The 20,943-nt window shown below is 35.9% G+C and overlaps 4 protein-coding genes and 1 pseudogene across 4 annotated transcripts; 3 read left to right on the forward strand and 2 right to left on the reverse strand.

The window, feature by feature from the left end:
- Positions 1-1,217: 1,217 nt before the first annotated feature.
- Positions 1,218-2,672, reverse strand: LOC123202561 (E3 ubiquitin-protein ligase RNF185-like). Its single transcript, XM_044618494.1, has 2 exons — positions 2,518-2,672; positions 1,218-2,080 (listed from the first exon to the last, which is right to left on the reverse strand). Exon 2 carries the CDS (start codon positions 2,054-2,056, stop codon positions 1,361-1,363), a length of 696 nt encoding a protein of 231 aa, XP_044474429.1. The 5' UTR covers positions 2,057-2,080; positions 2,518-2,672; the 3' UTR covers positions 1,218-1,360.
- Positions 2,673-2,983: 311 nt separating this feature from the next.
- LOC123202559 (elongation of fatty acids protein 3-like) lies at positions 2,984-4,344 on the forward strand. The gene has a single exon (XM_044618493.1). The coding sequence runs from the start codon at positions 3,169-3,171 to the stop codon at positions 4,042-4,044; it is 876 nt and encodes a 291-aa protein (XP_044474428.1). The 5' UTR covers positions 2,984-3,168; the 3' UTR covers positions 4,045-4,344.
- A 2,568-nt stretch (positions 4,345-6,912) lies between these two features.
- Positions 6,913-10,527, forward strand: LOC123202557 (probable 1-acyl-sn-glycerol-3-phosphate acyltransferase 4). The gene is made up of 4 exons (XM_044618491.1): positions 6,913-7,069; positions 8,156-8,770; positions 9,006-9,136; positions 10,020-10,527. Exons 2-4 carry the CDS (start codon positions 8,199-8,201, stop codon positions 10,460-10,462), a joined length of 1,146 nt encoding a protein of 381 aa, XP_044474426.1. The 5' UTR covers positions 6,913-7,069; positions 8,156-8,198; the 3' UTR covers positions 10,463-10,527.
- Positions 10,528-11,517: 990 nt separating this feature from the next.
- On the forward strand, positions 11,518-12,769 carry LOC123202560 (annotated as a pseudogene).
- Positions 12,770-13,403: 634 nt separating this feature from the next.
- Positions 13,404-20,550, reverse strand: LOC123202619. The gene is made up of 17 exons (XM_044618580.1): positions 20,125-20,550; positions 19,257-19,583; positions 19,027-19,167; positions 18,791-18,923; positions 18,549-18,662; positions 18,378-18,451; positions 18,220-18,294; positions 17,672-17,764; positions 17,476-17,536; positions 16,815-17,147; positions 16,234-16,360; positions 16,034-16,133; positions 15,636-15,705; positions 15,409-15,561; positions 15,232-15,327; positions 14,733-15,055; positions 13,404-14,143 (listed from the first exon to the last, which is right to left on the reverse strand). The coding sequence occupies exons 1-17, from the start codon at positions 20,203-20,205 to the stop codon at positions 13,898-13,900; spliced, it is 2,547 nt and encodes an 848-aa protein (XP_044474515.1). The 5' UTR covers positions 20,206-20,550; the 3' UTR covers positions 13,404-13,897.
- Between the last annotated feature and the right edge of the window lie 393 nt (positions 20,551-20,943).

Here is a 20,943-nt window from a genome sequence, read left to right on the forward strand (position 1 = left end):
TCAGTTGAATAGTTCAGAGGATCATGCTGCAGTAGCCACACATTCAATTCCAAATTAGCCAAACCTATCTTAAAACTATAGTTCTTCAAAACTAACACCCATGAATCCAATCACAGATCAAGATCTATGTACCCTAAAGCACCCATATGACCTGGTCAGTGACCGACCCAGATCCAAGCACTATAAAGTCAGATTTTAAATAACGTTCAAATTTTAAAACATCAACACTCGGGGAAGACAGTCTAAACTGGAGGGGGAAGACATAAATACAGCTTCAGCATAGTTATCCATAAAGCATTAATAAGGAACTTGCATAAGTAACTAAACAAAGTAAAAAGTGCATCAGTTATCTAGTAGAATAACTACCGAACATACACACACCTACATGTCAAACTTCTTCAAGTATGAACACATTTAAATTGATTGAGTTCTACTGTGAGAACCACCAATTCCAGCCAATAAAGGGTCTTTCAGTGTCAAGTATAAAAGCAGGTACTCCAATCCAATCCATCAAAATCTCATACTATTGTTAAAATCACAACTATAACCAGAAAGTTCTAAACTCCTGTACCACTTAAGGATGTCAGGCTAATTTTAAAAGTTAGCAGACACGCTAAACATGAGAAGAACTTGTACAAGCTAGTATTATCAACATTCACCATCACCCCATCTAATTGACAAGAGAAAGAAAATTAAATTAAATTTGCAACAAATGTGAATATTTTGATGCTAGAGTCTAGATAAATATGAGCAACCCACCACTGAATTCCTACAACAAAATGTTTACTTCAACTTTAATTGGAATTCATATTTATAACAAACTTTTTCGTGTAATGCAACAATTTCCATAAGAAAGTCAACATACAACTTTTCCTCTAACTATTTCCAGCAAAACCACAGCGCCAATTCCGGATCCCAAAAAAATAAACAAAAAGGACCACAATGTGTTATAAGGTAACTCTAAAAATCAAATATTTTACAAACTGTTTTATCTAAAATTCAACACTATACAGTGACAAAGGATATAGGGAATACTAAGCTGCTTCACTGCTATTGATAATCATATTCTGTCATTATAATCCATTCCAGCCATATATTGGGGGAAAAACAATGGATCTTGAAAAACAAAAATTGATACAAGTTGCATTCCACATGCTAAGCACAAACATCAATGAAACTACGACACTTCTAAAAGTATGATATAAACAATTTCTCAGTCAACCAAAATAATAATAATTATTCTTATTATAATAATGAAAAGAGAAAGAGTTAACATAACATGCACTAATAGATTTACAGAAATAATATAGCTGACATGTCTAAAGGCCTGCTAGCCATTGAGCCCAAATTGCAGACATATCTATTGCCAAATAAGAGCCAGAAGAACACAAAAACCAATAAACAAAAGCAGTCTCTTTAGATAATAATCTTGCTGACCTTGACCTGTATGCTGAGGATATCCATGTACATGACCACCGTGAAATGAATTAGTAAACCCATAAGGAAAGCCAGCAGCTGCCCCATACATGGCAGGATCAGGGAACCCATGCACCTGAAGGTTAAACAACGAAGGAATGAGACCACCAAAAGCAGCAGATAGAGCGAAATTCCCAAATCTTGCTGTTGCCATTGGTGCAAATCCTCCTAACCCTCCCGTAAATCCAAAACCATGTGGATGATGATGAAAATGATTTGGTTCTGGAGGAGCAGCTGTTTCTGGTCTCTGCCCTGCAGGACGATTCGGAATATTAACACCAGGGATGGATTTTGATCTAGGGTCAGCTGATGTTTTTCCTCGGCCATACAAGGGGACTAACTTCTCCTCTTCAATTACAGCCTTACATACTGGACATTCTTGACAATTAGAATGAATGTGAAGCCATTTGTAAAGGCATGGCCAGCAGAAAAGATGACCACATAAAGTCACAATTGGATCTTGAGCTAAGTCAAAGCAAATATTGCATTCAAAATTAACAGCATCAGCATTACTATTGTTGCTAGAGTAAGAAGGGTTTTGGGGTGACCTGCTTGTTGATTCCCCAAAACCACTGGCCATTGCTAAACCTCCAAAGCCAAACTCCTATAAGATCAATTTTCAAAACACGTATAAAACACCAAAACTCTATAAATTAAAAAAAAATCTTCACAGTTGGTGATACAGATCTTCTAATATCATAATCTGGTATAACCAAAATAATTCCTCTAACAAGATCAAGCTATTTTGAATAATGCAAATTACAACTTCAAGAAAAATCAGGACAACCAATTTAAATACAGAAATATATTTAATTCCAGATAAATGAACAATCCAGGGGCGACAGATAACACTGAAAAATTACTAAAAAGTCATGAAGTTTTCGCTGGTCATTCTGATGACATAATAGCACAAAAATTTTCCAAATCAAAGAATTAATTCCACCATCAATACAACAGATCTTTCATTAAATCACCATCTCCATAAAAGCAAAAAGCAAATCAATATTAAAATTAAAATTAATAAATTGAAAGATAACAAACCTTAAAATAAAGAGATCCAGCGACCGACGCGAAGTCAGTAGCAAGGACGAGATAAAACTCTGAATGCTTCCAAGAATTTGTGTAGTTATGAATGTGCCTTCTGCATTTTCCATGCGCAGCCCCTGGTTTTGGAATCTAAACGACAATTAAAAAAAACAACGGGGAAAAATGTCATAATTCCAGCTGTCACAAATCCGATGGCTAATTGTCCCAGATGCTTAATTGGCCGCACGATATGTGATTTGTTTCTTGATGAACGGTGCAGAGACAACCTTTACATGGGAACTGTTTGTTTATATCATTTCTCAACCGTACGATTGAGATGTCCAGCAAACCAATCAACGTTGACCCCGCGCTGTAGTAACAGTGCCACCAAAAATAACAGTAAGGTTATTCTAGTTACAAAATTCTTCGAATCGGGGCGTCAATTTTTAACCCATAATAAATTAGTATATAAATTCTAAATAAAAAAAAGTCCCCTCCTGTATATTAAGCGCCGACCTTCTGTTCCTGAATGAGTCCAAAGAATTCTCCTTCTCAAATTCCTTGCTGGCTATTTTCACTGTTCACACATTGGATTTGGCCTTCGCTGGTGGCGCAAATATTATTAACCCAATATCTTCTTTTTCACACCTTCCTAACCATTTAGAAATGGTGCTATCTACAATCCAAACGATACCGTATTGGTTATCGGAGCACCCGATAATCGTAAACTTCCGGTGGAGCCACGCCCAATCATGGGGATCCACCTGGTCCTTTTTGTTTACAGCTATTTCCTTGTACGTCGTCGCCGCAATTTTCCTCCATCTCTTCCTCTGCCTTCTTCTCCGCCGTAACCGTCGGATCCCACTGGGCCCGATTCCGGCCGTTCATAGCCTTGCTGTCTCCTTGCTCAACGTCGTTATTTTCGTCGGCATCATCCTTTCAGCTGCAGCAGAGATTCGGGACACGCGCTGGTTCTGGCGTCGTACTAACACCACCACGTTTCAGTGGCTCCTATGCTTTCCTCTCGGGACGCGCCCTTCTGGGCGCGTCTTTTTCTGGTCATATATTTTTTACCTGTCGCGCTTCCTCCATCTCCTCCGTACGTTCTTCAGCGTCCTCGTTTACCGTAAACTGACATTCTTTCAACTATTTAACCAGTCCATTCTTACTTTCATGTCTTTTCTTTGGCTCGAATTTTCTCAATCATTTCAAGTCCTGGCCATATTGTTGACAACGTTGTTGTACTCCATCGTTTATGGGTACCGTTTCTGGACAGCAATCGGACTGCCTAGCGCCTGCTTCCCCTTCGTGGTAAATTGTCAAGCGGTGTTGTTGGGATGCAATTTGATTTGCCATTTCGGCGTTCTGTTCTTGCACTTCCTCAAAGGCGGCTGCAATGGAATTGGTGCTTGGGGTTTCAATTCTGTGCTCAATGCTGTCATTTTGTTACTTTTCACGAATTTTTACGTGAAGATGTATTTGAAGAACAGAAAAGGCTCCCAATTGAGTCCTGATGACAATGGTTCATCCAAACACAGTTAATTTGTTCATTATAACTCTTACTTTGATTTGAATTTTGTAATTCATTGCCTGGGTTTGGTCGCAAATGATAGAAAACCCCATTTTTATGAACTGTATTGATGTAATTCTAAATTGTATAACAGACTGATGAGTCTATAAATATTATTTCTTCTAATTGTAATTAGGGTCAAGGCAACATCAATGATTAAGATGTGGAAAAGAAGAACAAGTCTTTTGCTGAAAATTTTGGCTGGCTTGTACTATGTATTGAATATTTGATTTGTGGTAGTTGATTATGCAACGGACTGTACATATTTTGTGGGTTCTGTTCGCCATGGAAGCTTCCGGTGAAGTTCTCATTTTAACCATTTTGAACATGAAAGGATATGATATTTTGTTGTTCTTGTACACAATAGTTGTCTTACTTTATAAGGAAATTGAAACTGAGTATTCAACTTTTCAGCAACGCAACGTAACATGTGACCTGACCAGACAAAAGTATATCTTAAAGTTGGCAGTTTGAAAATTAACGGGCACTATTGCCTGGTTTATTATATATTCCTGACCTAATTTTGAGACGGAAAATTTAGGGCAAACGACTATTTCTCATCCAAGGTACGGCGGAACTCAAATTCTTCCGTGTTAAGTTTCCAAATCCAAGTTTCAATTCCACATTCAATTTCCTCGAAGAATCTACTTAGTTACATTGAAAGGGAAACAAGATTATTTGCTACCCAATTTTTAGGTCATTCTCAAACCTACATCCATGGAAAATGAAAAACTCCTATTCCCACCCATAAGCAAACTTCTGTTAATTTTTTCTATTAAAGAGAGGGGTAAAATAGTCATTTTACTGTTTATATTAAAAGTTATAAAGTTTATTACTTTTCACCTCCCTTAGATTTTAGAAACTAACATTTCACTTTTATCTAAAGTTTTTAAACTTTAAAAAGTAACATTTTCACCCTCAAACCTAGGGTTTCCATATTTTTCAAAACGCAACCATCCCCCATAACTTTCAAAAATAACAGTTTCACTTTTATTCTTCAACTTCATCTTCTAATGTCGTTTCCGGCCTCCTCCTTCTCCTGGTGCGACAAAGAGACGAACGTCATCCTTCATCGCTCGTTGTGTCATCTAGACGCGATGATGAAGTGTCGTCTTTCGTCTGTTCTTTTAGATCTGGATGACGCTTTGTTATTCAGATCTGGGCGACGAAGAGTCGTCCTTTATAGTCGGAGATAGAAGATTGGTGGAATGTGTTAGTCATCGGTGATGGTCAGAGAATGAAGCAAACCCTAGGGGTGAAATTTAAACTTTTCAAACTTTGAGGATGGGTTGAGGTTTAGTTTTTAAAATATAGAGGGGAAAATGGTAAAATTTTAAAGTTTATAGGCAAAATAACGATTTTATCTTTGTCCCTAACTGAAAATTTGGACGACAGTTTAGTCATGAGTGAGAGTTTTTGTTTTTCATATCCCGTAGATGTGAGTTTAAAATTGGGCTAAAAGTTGGGTGGGAAATAATCCTTTTCCCTATTGAAAGTGATTGTTTTGTTTTTTAATTAAAATTATAATTTTTTTATCAATACATAGTTTAAATATTAAATTATTAAAATTTTTTTATTCATTTGAAAATTCTTGCATTTTAGTTTGTTCCTTATGATGTAATAATCATTATTAAACTGTTACAAGAAATTTTGAAAACATCTTAAATTTTTTTCAAATTTTCAATAAAAAACCTTAAACTTTTTCTTAATTTTTTAAAAAATTATATTCGCCCCCAAATTTAAAAAAAATAAAGTGGAAAGTAAAGTAGAAAAATACAAGGGAAAAGAGAAAATTAAAAACTTATGTAAATAACTATTTTGCCTTTTAATTTAACAGACTTCACTAACGAAAGTGGATTACTGTATGGGTAGGAATCTAACTTTTTAAAGTTTAAAGGGTACAAATTTGACAGTTTAGCAAACCCTGGGTGGAAAAGAGTCCTTTGGCTTGAATTTTATAATGGAAATTTAAGCCATTTTAAGCTGATCCGGCTAATAGGTCCAGGATGAGAGCATAATTTATTTTAGCCTTTTAAATTAATTTGATTAAACTCTCGTACTAACGTCAATAACCATTTGGTTAAAAATATTGATGTTTAAGGTATTTTTAATAAATGTATATAATATTAATAAAATTATATGTATAATTTTGTATATAAATAAGGCCGAAGCACTATTTCCTACCCAAGGTATTTTTTTTCTTAAATTCTCTCCATTAACTTTGAAAATCTCATTTACCCACCCATAGACTGTTAAAAATAACTGAATCCGTTAGTTATATCATTTTCTCTTTTAAACTTTAAAAACTAATAATTTTTTCAAACTCAAATTTTAAAAAACGGTACTTTTTCCCTAGAGTTTTTGACAATGAGTGACGATCTTTACGCACCTAGTTTCCCTCTCTGACAACCCCTTCTTCTAACTATACATCTTTCAACCGTAAAAGTAAATTCAAAATAAAAATATATGTACCATAATGTCAATATTTGGTGGTAAATAGTAAGCATAAAATTAAATTAAAAAAATTATTGTGAGAAAAAATATTTGATTGGCCGGTAGTTTTTTCCAATTAAAAAAATTGTTAGTCTAAGAGTTAAATTAGTCAAACTTTCAATGGACCAGATGTGTTCAGGCCGGTGTCAGGTCTTTACTGGCCCAATAACATAATTAGTTGGCAAGAGACTCCAGGTGGCTTTCTGCCACCTACCAATAGACAGCAATCAATCACCTATTCTCCAAGCTTCAACCAATCATCTTCTCTTTACGATGCAATTGACCAATTATATTATTCATTTCTCTACATCCGACTGCATGTGATCTCTTTTTTTCTCTTAGAAATTATCACCATTCGGATTTCCCTGTTTTATTGGTCTTATACGAAGACTTTCACTTTATCCCCTTCTCAAGAGACAGAGAGGAACACGAAGCTTGATCTCAAAGCGAAGAACAAAAAAACTGTCTCTCACTTTACTCAGTCCGTGTCGACTCAGATACGAGGTACAAACTCACACTCACTTTCTTTATTCTTCATTTTTGTTTCTTATTCTGATAAATTTATAATTTATATAATTTTTTTTAATCTGATTTCTTTTTTACTATTGTTTTGGACCATAATTCTTCTGAAAATATTTGAATTAGCTGAATATGTAATGATTTGTCGTTAATGTTCTCTAAAAAATTAGAATAATTGTCACTTGATTTCTTTGGTCTAGTCTGCATAGCAAATAAAATTAACCTAGATGTAGGTTTAAATTTGCAAGTTTCAGCTTTCTAATTACTTGTTGAATTTTCACCTACTCCTGCTTGTTAATTGTTTCCATGTTTGTATTTTTAAGATTTGACTCAGATTCCATATACTGCAGTAATGAAACGTTTAATATGAGTTGCTTAATTAAGGTCTGCTGGTTTTTTCATGGTTGATTAGAAGGAGACGTGTGGCAATAACCCTACTTGGTTCTAATTGTATTGGATAGGTGTTGGCAATAAGTCCACTTGGTTCTAATTGTATTGGATAGGTGCTATTGTTAGTTTAATTACATTCATTTAAATATTCACATGTGGTTTATTCAATAAAAAATACCCATCAACTCAAAGCCTTAGGCAGCCACATTATGGATCAAACTGTGAACAATTTTACCAGCTAAAGCTTTGCTGTTTCATTTTGAAGCATACAAGAAGATTGGTTGTGTTGTATACCTGTCTGGTTTCTTTAACTGATTTCAGTTACCAAGTTTAGCTGAGTGTTCAACCTTGACTCAACTATATGGTTGAGCCTTCAAACACTACTTCTCGACTTCAACTCATACTCATTTTCAAAATTATTGGCCTTACTACTTCCAATTAGGATTAGTAAAGTCCAGATTTTCCTCTCATTTTCTAGTTGGACAGATAACTCTGTTTTTTATTTTTTATTGAGACTAATGTCAAGTGCTACCACCTTTCTTTTTCCATTAATCTTGACTAGAATTTGCATTTTTTATTTTTTATTTGACATGGATTTGTGTTGTATATTCTTGTAATTGCTCCTTTGCAATAAAACTTGTAAAGAAACTGCTCAAGTAACTTTGAGGCACATTATTGCAGCTGTTCTTAGGAGGCAGATTGTTATAGCAGTTTCTGGAAGGAAATGGAAGATCACAGAATTCTCAAATCTGATAATAGATTAAAGCACCGTCCTCTGACTCCAATTAGAGTTTTCAGGGGTCTCTTATGTTTATTGGTGTATATTTCTACTGCTTTTATGTTCATAGTGTATTTTGGACCCATTATTGCCTTCATGTTGCGGCTTTTCAGCGTCCATTACTGTAGGAAAGCAACATCCTTCCTCTTTGGTCTTTGGCTAGCTATGTGGCCCTTTTTGTTTGAAAAGATAAATAGAACTAAAATTGTGTTTTCTGGAGATACTGTCCCAGCGAAGGAGCGTGTGTTACTTATTGCCAATCACAGAACCGAGGTTGATTGGATGTACTTGTGGAACCTTGCATTGCGAAAGGGGTGCTTGGGCTACATAAAATATATCCTTAAGAGCAGCTTGATGAAACTACCCGTCTTTGGTTGGGGATTTCACATTTTGGAGTTTATTTCTGTGGAGAGGAAATGGGAAACTGATGAGCCATTGATGCACCAAATATTATCCACTTTTAAGAATCCCCAAGATCCTCTGTGGCTTGCAATTTTCCCGGAAGGGACTGATTTTACGTACTGTCTATATCTTCTCTATCTTCCAGTGGCATGCATGTTCCATATATAATTCCACTGCCCCTTCCTACTGATAAACTTCTGCATTTTTTATTTAGTATTGATACTGTTTCTTCATTGACCCAATGGATCAAGAATGGCCAACAATTACAGAATGCTTCATGAAATGCATAACTTAGCACAAAGTGTTTTAGAGTATTTCACTGTTGCCTTAATTTCTTTTTCTTTGGTACAGTGAAGAGAAATGCGAGAGGAGTCAAAAATTTGCAGCTGAAGTTGGACTACCCATGCTCACTAATGTGCTGCTTCCAAAAACAAGAGGTTTTTGTGTTTGCTTGGAAACTCTGCGTGACTCCTTGGATGCAGGTATTTTTATCTACATTAGTTGCCTGTAAATGTAGTTTATCACTGAAAGGATTGCATGTAGTGTATGGTTGATAAGATATCATGCATGTGTGCCCACAAACACTAACAACAAAACATATAACCTTTTTCCTACATGATCTTGTGAAAAAAAAGGGGCCTTTCCTCCAAATCATATAGTAAGAGAAAAAACTTTTATTGATCACCCCTCTGTATAAATTCAAGTGTTTATGCTAATTGTATCCTGTTTTAACTTCACTCAAGTATTTGGAACCTATAATGCTGCTTAGGAAGCCATAGAATCCATTGACTCTGCTGTGATTTAGCATTTATATATTTTAACTCCTGACATTTTCTTCTTCTGATGGGAGATCATGTTATTAATTTTTGTATGGTCCTTCTTTAGTTGTACCTCTAGTATTAAATACTAGTAACAACGCAGTCTTATCATGTCAACACTAAGCACAAGAAGGTTGACTCGTTGTTTTGCTTACCAGTTAGTGGACAAAGGTTTCTATCTAACATCACTAAAATTTACTGATTCCTTTGATTTAGGAAATCTGTGGTGCAACCTCAAGAGATGATGTCCATAAACCAAAAATCCCATTTGCATCATTTTTGGGGCTTATAAGTTGCTTAGCGAACGGAAAGGAAGGGAAATGAGTGCTTTCTGTGGAATAATTGAGTTATGGATTAGGGATTTATTAACCAAGTCTCCAATGATGTTATTATAAGAGTGTTCAGTTTAGTCTTATCATATACATGTGCTGGCATGGCTAATTTAGTTCAACCTTGTTTTCTATGATGTGCAAATCTTTGATTTTTTATAGCTTCTTCTAAAAGTTCTGTATGGCTCTCATCTTCACACTTTCTCACACAACTGCAGTTTATGATGTGACCATTGCATACAAGCATCAATGTCCTTCCTTCTTGGACAATGTCTTTGGTGTGGATCCTTCAGAAGTTCACATGCATGTTCAACGGATCCCTGTTAAAGAGTTACCAACATCTAACTCTGAGGTTGCTGCTTGGTTAATGGATGCATTCAATAAAAAGGAGCAGTTGCTCTCAAACTTCAAAGCTCAAGGCCATTTCCCTAACCAAGGCACAGAAGCAGAACTGTCGACTCTGAAGTGTTTGGTAAATTTAATTGTAGTAATTTCCTTGACTACCGTATTTTCTTTTCTTACCTTTTTTTCATCCATTTGGTGTAAAATATATGTAGCTTTAGCATGTGCTTTTCTTGCTTCTGCTACCTATTATAATTTTCGTCCAAGGCCGGTTCAAGACTTTGTTAAAGAGGTGTTTAACTGCAAGAAAACAAAGTAAATATGTTATTGTAAATGACATTGAAATTGCAGATGACGGCAAAAATTTTTGGCCATCGTTGAATATTTGAATCTCCTTTTACTTGGATTTGGAAACTTTTCTCGGAAAATGAATAATCCTGTCGTTGAAGAAGGCTCATATATGCTTAGTTGCAAAACACAGTTTGGTGCTCAGTTCGCTTACTGTTTATCTGAACATACTTTTGCAGTGGCGTCCATAAGAAAGGCAGATTTGCACTTGATGGTGATTTATTATCTAAGTACTTAATTAGATACTTAAAATTGAATTTATTACTTATATACTTAATTGAATACTTAATCCTAGATTTATTATTTAGATAATCAATTAGGTACTTAAAATCAGATACACATAACATTACTTTTTAGTATGTTACTTATCTATCCTCACCGCATGCTTTGCCCATTTTGGTTCAGCTTGTAGCTTTTAGCTCATGAGTAATACATGATCATCCCTGTTCCTTGTAACTCGAGAAATCTAGTATCGAGCTTACAACCGTAGCAACCAACCAACCATTAAGACTATGTTTGAATGTGAACTCACTAAAATGGGAGATTTTGGTCCAATGTTGAGGCAAGAATTGAGTTAGGTTAAAAAATTTAAATTTAAATTTTGCGACTGTATAATTTATTTATTTATTAATTATTTTTTATATTTAAAATCAAAATATAAAATTTTAAGAGTAAGTATAAGATTTGACCAATAGCAAGTTTGAATTCAGTTCGATTGCAAGCAATTCGTGAGCGAGTCAGTTTATTTATGCCTCTTATAGGTTATATATAACTTATCTTTTTTCACATGATAAATATCTATTCTAATGTAGCATAGCCAAGAAATTATAAGTTGCCAAATTACTGCAAGAAAGATGAGGTAGCAAAGCTTTTGACACAATACAATTTCTTGAAAAGGATTCAAATAAGCTCCAGTGCTGATATGGTTTGAAGTATTTAAAATAAGTAGTTAATTGGGTATTTAGATGAATAATCCAATCACATAATTTTCAATTAGATATTTAAAATTAGGTACCTGTAGTTTGATTGATTTGGAAGATTATTGGGTAATCCTATCAATTGAATTTTCTCCATCATCACCATTACATGACATATATATAATTACAAAGCAAACATCTTGATGATTGTGATATATGCAGGCACGAGAAAATTATGAAGACTAATCTGTTCAATTTCTTAAACGCAAATCACAAAATTATTTGATCATGGAATCCAAGCCCTCTTAAGGAAGAAATAAAGATGAGATGCAACTTGTAATGAAAATTTGGCATGCAAAAACGCATAAAGACCTTAAACCAATATGCAAGCAAGATATATAGAGACCACATATCTATATATATATATATATATATATATATATATAACCCATAGCATCTTCTTCTCAATCTAACTTCCACAGGCTCAACTACAACCAACAATGGCGATTAGCTCCACAACTCGTCTTCTTCTACTGCTTTTCTCTATTGGTAAAAATCAGATTTAGAATTATTTATTTATTTTTGTATTAGCTGTTTTAATAACAAGCTGCATTGTACGCAGGCATTATAGGTTCTTCAGCTACAATTTTCACCCTCAAGAATCGCTGCAGCTACACAATATGGCCAGGAACTTCCTGTGGCAACGGCATCGCCACTCTCGGCGACGGGGGTTTCTCATTAGCCCCTGGTGCATCAGTCCGGTTCCCCGTTCCTCGAACTTGGTCCGGAAGAATCTGGGCTCGAACCGGCTGCAAATTCGACGCCTCAGGCCGCGGCAAGTGCGCGACGGGCGATTGCGGTGGCTTGCTAAAGTGCCTAACCGGGGGGCGCCACCAGTCAGCCTGGTGGAATTCACCATCGGCAAGCATGCTAATGACAAGGATTTTTACGACGTTAGTCTTGTTGACGGTTATAACGTGGGGTTGGGCGTTAAGGCAGTTGGTGGAACCGGAGATTGTCGGTATACAGGCTGTGTTACTGATCTTAACCGCCACTGTCCTGCGGCGTTGCAGGTGACGGATGCGGGTTCTGTTGTTGCATGTAATAGCGCCTGTGGTGCATTCAATACGCCGCAGTTTTGTTGCACCGGTGAACATGGTACTCCCCAAACGTGTTCACCTACACAGTATTCGCGTTTGTTCAAGAACGCCTGTCCCACGGCTTATAGTTATGCTTATGATGATGCTACCAGTACTTTTACTTGTACTGGCTCTGATTATTTGATCACTTTCTGCCCCAATTAGTTGGAAAACAAATTAATAACAAGAACTAATGCTATGCTATGCTTTTCTTTTGAAGAATTACATTTTAATTTCCGGGTTTTATTTATATTTATAGATATAATTATGTTGTTTGTGTTTTTCAGCTTGCTCATATTCTAACCTCAACAATATTCGGTCCTTGCTCCGTATTCCATTCACTGACAGTCTTTATAGATTGGACTATTAAGGAGTTGAGAGATGAACACAATGTTCATGCTTGGATTTTTGAATTGTTGATTTCAGGATTATTTGAGCGTTTGAGCTAGTTAAATTGAAAGGTTTGGGCTGATTTTGAGAGGGCTTGCCAATAGTTTAGCCGGGCCAGGTGGAGGTGTGGAGTGGCGTGTTGTTGATTTCAGTTGGAATCCAAAACAATTCAATTTGAATTCAAGTCATTTACCCTGTCGGATACCAATTACCCCTCCAGATATCATTCACCCCATCAACAATACTTCGTCCCACAATCCTTCAAAACACTGTACACCAACTTGAAAAAACTTGAACTAGGAATCATAGATTTAGGTTCGACTCAGCTCAAATCACCGATAGTCATAGGTGCTGCGTATACAATTGAAACATCATTATCCTAATCATGTAAATTAGACTTAAAAACTGTCAAAAATCAGATGCATTTCTTTTTAGTTCAAAATACACTTCAATTTCACACTCATGCATGGTGACACAAACAAGCAAGTCTGTTGTTCATTCTGAAAACTGAGCGATGCTCTTTCATTGTCTCTTGATCAATCGTTAGATTACACAAGCATCTAGAGCAGGGATTAAAGTCTTTCTACAACTGACAATCAAATTAACCATACCAGTTCTGGAGAATGCTTCAAGATGAAAATTCACAAGGTCTGTCTTACACAGAAAAACATGAGCCATTTCCTTCTCCATAAAGGCCTTCGGCCAAATCTTAACTCACTCTTCAGAAATAACTATCTTTTTTTTTTTTTCCTTCCTCTGCTTACATTACAGTTCTCTCTACAAAGGGCTTTCATCTTCGAAAGCATAATCCCACCCAGTTTCTTAAAATGACTTGTGGGCCCAAAAAACCTACACCTAAGGCATTACATTTACATGCCATCTTTTTCTACAATAAAAACCCTAGAAAAATTACAAGCCAAATTATAGAAAATAAAAAAGAAAAGGGGTAAATAGTAAATACTAGATCTGGCTACTTTTTACAACCATTTGAAGAGCTCTTTTTAAATACAAAACATACTGACCAAACAAGGATGGTCTAATATCACCCTTGCCTGTGCACTGACCATCACCTTCCTGTTTAGTGCTGAAGAGGGTCTGGTCTGAACAGTCAAGTGATGCTCCACAGGCGGAATTATATGACTCACATGCTGAATGGCATACCCGAAGCCTGTTGTCTTCATCATTGTCGCACTTTTGGATAGAGATCTGAGTATCCAGATACAACATATTAGTTGTGAGTTCAAGGACATTATAAAATTCAGATAGCCAAAATGTCATCCATGTCTTTTACATGATGGATAGATTAGTCTTTATTGAAAGCTGAAATGCTTGAATAAAAAGTTGATGAAAGCTTTAGTCCCTTAAAACAAGCCAATTAATTTAAAATTTTATTCTCAAGCTTTAATGTCCCAAAATTATACGTTTCCCCCATTAGATACCCATCCATAGGTCATCCAGTGACTGAGGCATCAACTAAGGACTAAGCCATACATAGGCTGAAATGAAAAAAAATCATGAATACCCAGGTAATCTCCGTTTTCTAACTTACAGAAGATATAAAATGGATTGTTGGGTATTACCACTTATGTGAATATCAAAATGGAGTTCTTTTATTCATATTGGGAGAGAGGAGAGGGTGTGGATTGGTAATGGAAATAGAAAAGAAAAAAGAAACAGTGAAGTGAAAACAAATTATTACCAAAGCTAATAACATAAGATTTTCATCACAGAAAAACGATGGAGACACATGAAGAAAACTCTTAGTAATAAAACAAACAAGAGAAAGGACACTCACCCAGCAGGCTAGTCTCTTGGCAGCCTCATCACAATTACTGGTCACAAAAAGATTAAATAACTTCCGAGCACCACCACCAGGGAACAAACGGTGGTAGTTGGGTGTCACAACAACTTCCTCCAGTTGTTGCAATATACTTGGTTCACTGGGTGCACAGTGTTGTCCAAGCGCATCTCTCTGCAGCACATTTTTGCAAACTGAAAGACTAGAGATGAGCTTGGAACTGTTCTGACAGTTGTAGCCTGCATAGTCAGAGCAACGGAATTCACAAACTCCGTTATCACAGACACCTCCATGGCGGCTACACTGTTCGTCACATACAGCTGCACATCACCCAAAAGCACCATGTTATTTATATAATTGATACAACAAAAGGAAAACTGCACCAATTTATTGTACATATTGTGCACACACCAGTTGGGCCACTGCTTAAGTTGGCCATACTTGAAAGAATACTAGTTAAGAAATAGAATCACTTTTTAAAAGGGATATTCATTACCAGTAGAACAGTCAATGCCAGTGTGCCCATTTTCACATTCGCAGACCCCACCTGAAAGGCACTTCCCATGTCCATTACAATTGCCAGGACAGGATCCTGCCAAAAGGAAGTCTTCAGTTGAATCACAAAAATGATAACAGATAAAGGATGTATGAAAGAAGGGGTATAATGGCTCACGTTCACTACAATCATGACCATGAAACCCTAGAAAGCAGTGGCATTGTCCATCTACACAATCTCCATTGAAATTACAAGAATTGGGGCATTGCCCAGACATAGAAATTGGATCCGTGCTACAGAGTTCATGGTAGGCTGGGCAAATCAGTTCACCTACAGATTCAAACTTGGGGGGGTTAATAACTTTATTCTACCCCAAGGAAATCAGTAGACAGAAGCATTATTACCATTGAAACCAGGAAACTGAACCGGTCCACCAGCTTCAGGACACACTTTCCAAGTATCATCCACAGCAACCTAAAGGAAAATGATATGTTTATTATATTCCCAAAGTCATTGCAGAAAAGATAGTCAACAGATTTTAAGTGAGCAAATGATCCTTGCTCTATTTACCATTCTACATGAAAGGCAAATTTGATGATTGCTTAGTCAATAATGTAGAAGATAATTGCAAGTATATGAAAGCAATTGTGTTTTATTATATAAAAATCTGTTACTTTATCACTACAGCCAGGAAATAGTCATATCTGCCATAGCAAAGCCTGCTGTAAATAAACAGCCATGCACACTGATGAATTAAAGCATTTTATGTGAACAACAAACACACAGTAGCACCAAAATGTACCTCTAATGCGCGATTTACACATCTGTGCTGATAACAACCATTTCCTTGTGCCATAGAACCCCTTACAAACCCAGTACGTACTAATGATGAGGCCATACACCTACATTTTGACAAAGAGAAAAGAAACTTGGATATTGGTAATGCAGACTTAATATTTGAATAATAAAATTTGTTGATAAATTCCAAGCACATGATCTAACCTGGAGTTACTCCCTCGCACTTCACCCAACATTTTGTCAGGTGCCCGTGCACTGTTACTGTCTGTACATGATCCATCAGAATAGGCAACAAAATACGTGCAGTAATCAGCCAACGAGGATTGACCACCTGCAACAACCATAAATGAAGAATAGATTAAAACCAAAGGCAAAACCAACTCATGATACGAGATCTATATGCTGTAAGATACTGCAACCATCTTATTTTATATCTTCATTCTAGAACATTAATGCATATAGGATTGTAAGTAATGGAAACAACATATTAATATTGTATGATAAACACAAACAATATTTGAACAGGGCAGCAAGAAATGAATGCTTAATATCCATGATAAAATACTCAGAAGACTGCATAATTAACGGACCACAATTTTTGTCGAAGAGTTGACCATTTCTATCAATTACATATTATATATTTTCCAAATACCATGCTACAAATAACAGTATTTAAGCAGCATAAACAGGTTAGAATGTCGAGATATTTAACAAGTATAAAAAAGCCTAAAAAACATAACAAAGATAAAAAAATTTAAAAAAAAAATGAATGCAGAAGAACAAACCTTTGTTAGCTTGTGGAAAATAACGAGCCCATTGGGGGAGGTCACCACTATAACTTAGAATTGGGCAGTATCCCTCTGCCTCCCTGTTATATGTACATCCAGATAGCTGGGTCGTGTTGCAATGGTATGCACCCTTCCAGAAATTGCAAGGAGAGGTAACAAAGTCAGTTCCTTGGTTGTGACCCCACTCGAGACGGTCTGCCATACTATAATTAGCCTGGTACCACCCACTATCTTCCAATAAAGCCAGTGTCATTTTTGACACCACTGATCGTGTATCCACTGAACCTGTCATGATCTCATTCATCAGCAGCCTCTTCTCCCAGTGAGATCCTGCAGGCAGGAAACAAAAACTAATTATTACACTGTCAGGTGTGCCTGCAAACTTAATGAATACACCATAGAATTTCCGTGAGCAACAGTTGTAATTCTAGTAGCATATGGATTATTTCCAGTGGTGAAAGCATCTTGCATTACATAGCCAAACATATCAACAAATACAGTAACATGTCTTGTAAATCAGTTTCAAGGAGATATCAACTAAGCGTTCATTAAAAAGTTCAATAACTACACATCTATTGATAGCTGAATCTGATTAAACACAGCTAGGAAGGGAGAACAGAAAGGAAAATAATAAAAGAAAAAGAAAAAAAAAAAAAACCTGATGTTCCACGTCCTCCTCCATCCTCTAACTCCAAACCAGTGAAATTTTCAGAGAATGCCTGCCAATATAACACTCATCAATAGATTGTTGATTTTCAGAAATTTAGAGCCATGAGCCGTAAACAAAAAAGGCTCTCGATGTATGCTTCTCACAAGAAAGAGATATAACACTGGTTTTATGGAGTGAAAATTACCCCATAATGATAACGTGAATGCATGACAACATTAGGAAGCACCACACGTGTCACCACCCGTCCTAGCTTTTCATCCATAACTTGTTGAGTAACCTGCAATAGGAGGTGAAAAACATAAGTCAATGTAAAATAAAATTTTGAAGGTAAGATAAAAGAGCAAGGTCCAATATTTATTCCATAAATGAAAAACAAATTTATTGATATATTTTCATGTCAAGGCAAAGAAAACAAGAAGGATGATCATGAAGGCAGTATTAAGTAATAAAGCTTCCAGCTTTGAAAATACTGCTCCTCTAACTTCAGTTTGATTAAAGGCAAACATACATAAAGAACACTATACTTAGGAAATTTTTCATCGTACATGATCTGTTAAATTCCTGCAATGTATTTTAACCCATAGGAAACTGACAAAATTACATATCCAAAAATATGGTTATGAATTGTTGCAAAGTACTAACCAGAAGACTTGTTTATATCAATAACCAATGAATGCAAATTTCTTTGTCATCATCTCTAGGTGGATATTAGAGTAAATGCCACAATGTTACCTGACTACGCCTTCTTTTCCTCTTATCCCTAAAATGGGAAAAAGCATGGGGATCAAAACCAAGAACATGCATAACCTGGAGAAGATCCAGCACCCTGTTCAGTGCAAATAGTTTTTTTTAATACTTCCAAATTTAACTTAATTTGAAAACCAACTGGCCTCATGGATGAGAGTAGCCGAAAGCAAAGTCTCTGCTTCAGCTGTCAAATGGCGAGGAGCAACATTCACATGTCCTTCAAAGGAAAAGTACCGTAATTTTGATTTCAGAATTATATTGTACACATAAGCAAGATACTGCTAGACAAGGAAGATAACTCATTAAACTGTTACCAGCAATTGCACGGCCCCATTGATCCCGCTCACATGCCACTGCCCATGCAAGAGTATTCCCAGTGGTAGGTCTTGTTGTCACCAGAAGAACCAAGTCTGCATCAGCGACACCCTCTGGATATAACATTCAAAACAGAAAGGAAACTAGTGAGTTTTTAAATATATACAGATGACTAAGGCAACAAACCCAGTAAATTAACAAGACCAACAATCTTAGAGCCAAGATAACTGCTACATAATACCTTCAACATATTCATGTGGAAGTTGTACACCTCCATCTTGTCCACACGCAGAATATCCACTTAATCGCAAGTTCCCATTTACAGGCTCAACAGCTAAGGCTCTCCTGAACCAATCTGCTGTCTGCCCTAAAGCCTTCATTAATTTGCTTCTAAAAGTTAATGTTTTTGCTTTATAATAAACTCACTGGCAAGAGTACAACAGTAGTTGAAAACATGAAAAACTTATAAACTAGAACCTTGCGAAGACGATGTCTTTTGTCCTCGCCAGATATATCATCCAAAGTGCAGTTATACCAGCAGTCACCATAGATTGGAGGATTAGCGTGAGGATTGCAAGATGGAATGCCAGGAAGAGTATCAACAGGAGGCTCCCCCAGCTGATGATAGAAAGAAAGTAAGCCAACATTAGTTAGAGAGAAATGGCTAATGTATAAACCAACGGTTACCCTATTACTAACAAGCCAACCTTCACTATGTCACCAACTTCCCGACAATCTCTATCAGGTGAGTGACCAACAGCATCGTAATTCAAATATATTCTAATAGGCTGCTTTGCATCTTTCTGTTGTTCATGAGAGTCAGAAATCTCAAGCAATGTCCTTCCTTTTGGATGAATTTTTGATCTACCAGACTGCTTATAAACTTGTGGGGTGATTGAGTACACCTTGAGACCGGGTCGCTTCCTTTGTTCAAGTATCTGGTCGTGGATACATGAATGTGATACGATTTTCTCACTTTGTTGTTCTAGGGATTTAGCATATGAAGCTTCAAAACATAATGATATCAATAAAATCTGAAACAAAAAGAAAAAGAACAATTGAGGCGAATTTCTGTAAGGGAGCACGAGCGAGAAACCCCAAATAATTTGCTACGAAAATACAACAGATCTAATAGAATAAAATGAAAACAAGTTGTCGCCGGCAAAAATATCACATTGTGAAACTTTTATTAGCTTACTTAACAACAAGTATATAATAAAACTAATGGTTCCAGACTTGACCCAAAGATCAAATCAGACTACTACCCTCTTAGTTATACCCCAAAGTATAGCTTTAAAAAATCGAAACCAGGTGAAATTTCAAAAGAATGCGACAATTTCTGTCACGAAATTTATCTACTCAAACGCTGAACGAAAAGGAAAACGGGGTCGCCGAATCAACAGCTTTCCCAATCAGGCTTGGTTTCAAAATTAGCCCGAGGGAAAAAATTTTCCTGAATCTGAAAATTGCTCAAGAATGAAACTCTCACTAAAAAAATCTCAAATTTCCTTTCCCTTCCCTAAAATCCAAAACCCTATATACCCAAAGTTAAACTGAACAACTAACTAAGCTTACCTCTAAAATAACAGAAGCAAATCGAAGCTTAGTACAACATCTGCCTACAATACATGGACTACGCCGAAAAGTTAACTCCATGAAATGACGAGAAAGATAGCTCCAACACTCTCAGTTCCATCAAATCGCCAGCCATTTTTGGATGGACTTCAACACCAAGAAAAATCGCGGGATGTTCCGCATTTCTATCGTTTGATATGAAAATCAATAGAAAACAAAGCCAACAAACTAGTTTCTGTACGTACAAGAGATTTTCAATTGGAAAAAGGACAATAAACAGAATCGTACAACAAACAGTAAAAACGAAAGGTCCGGATTCGTAAGAGAGATTTTACAGACTTTTTGGAAATTAAAATGCTTTAAAGAGTAACCAAAATCCAAAGCATTCTGAGTGTTTCCTAAATTTTCTGGTGTTTTAGAAATAATAAACAGTTGCAGTAAAGAGAAAGGAGAAAGATGACAGGTCACAGGAGGCTATCATAAAAAAATACCCTCTTTGTTTACAAAAATTACAAAAAAAACCACTTATTATTGTTTGTGTATTTTAAATTTGCTTGCTTTTTCCATATTTTAATTACATTTCATAACTAGAATGGGAAAAATAGGCCAAAGTACTTATTTCCGCTTATGTATTACTCTTTTTTTAAGTTTTCGCACTTTATTTTTTATCCCCTCAAATATTTATTTATTAGTTAAATTTTATTAAAAAACTTAAGAATAAAAATATTATTTAATTAAAAATATTTTTAAGAAATAAAAGCTTATCATATTTCTTCTTTTAAGTTTAAAAATCTAATATTTTTTTTCAAACTCAATATT

This window comes from Mangifera indica, chromosome 19, assembly GCF_011075055.1.
Source record: "Mangifera indica cultivar Alphonso chromosome 19, CATAS_Mindica_2.1, whole genome shotgun sequence".
NCBI classification, from domain to species: Eukaryota; Viridiplantae; Streptophyta; class Magnoliopsida; order Sapindales; family Anacardiaceae; genus Mangifera; species Mangifera indica.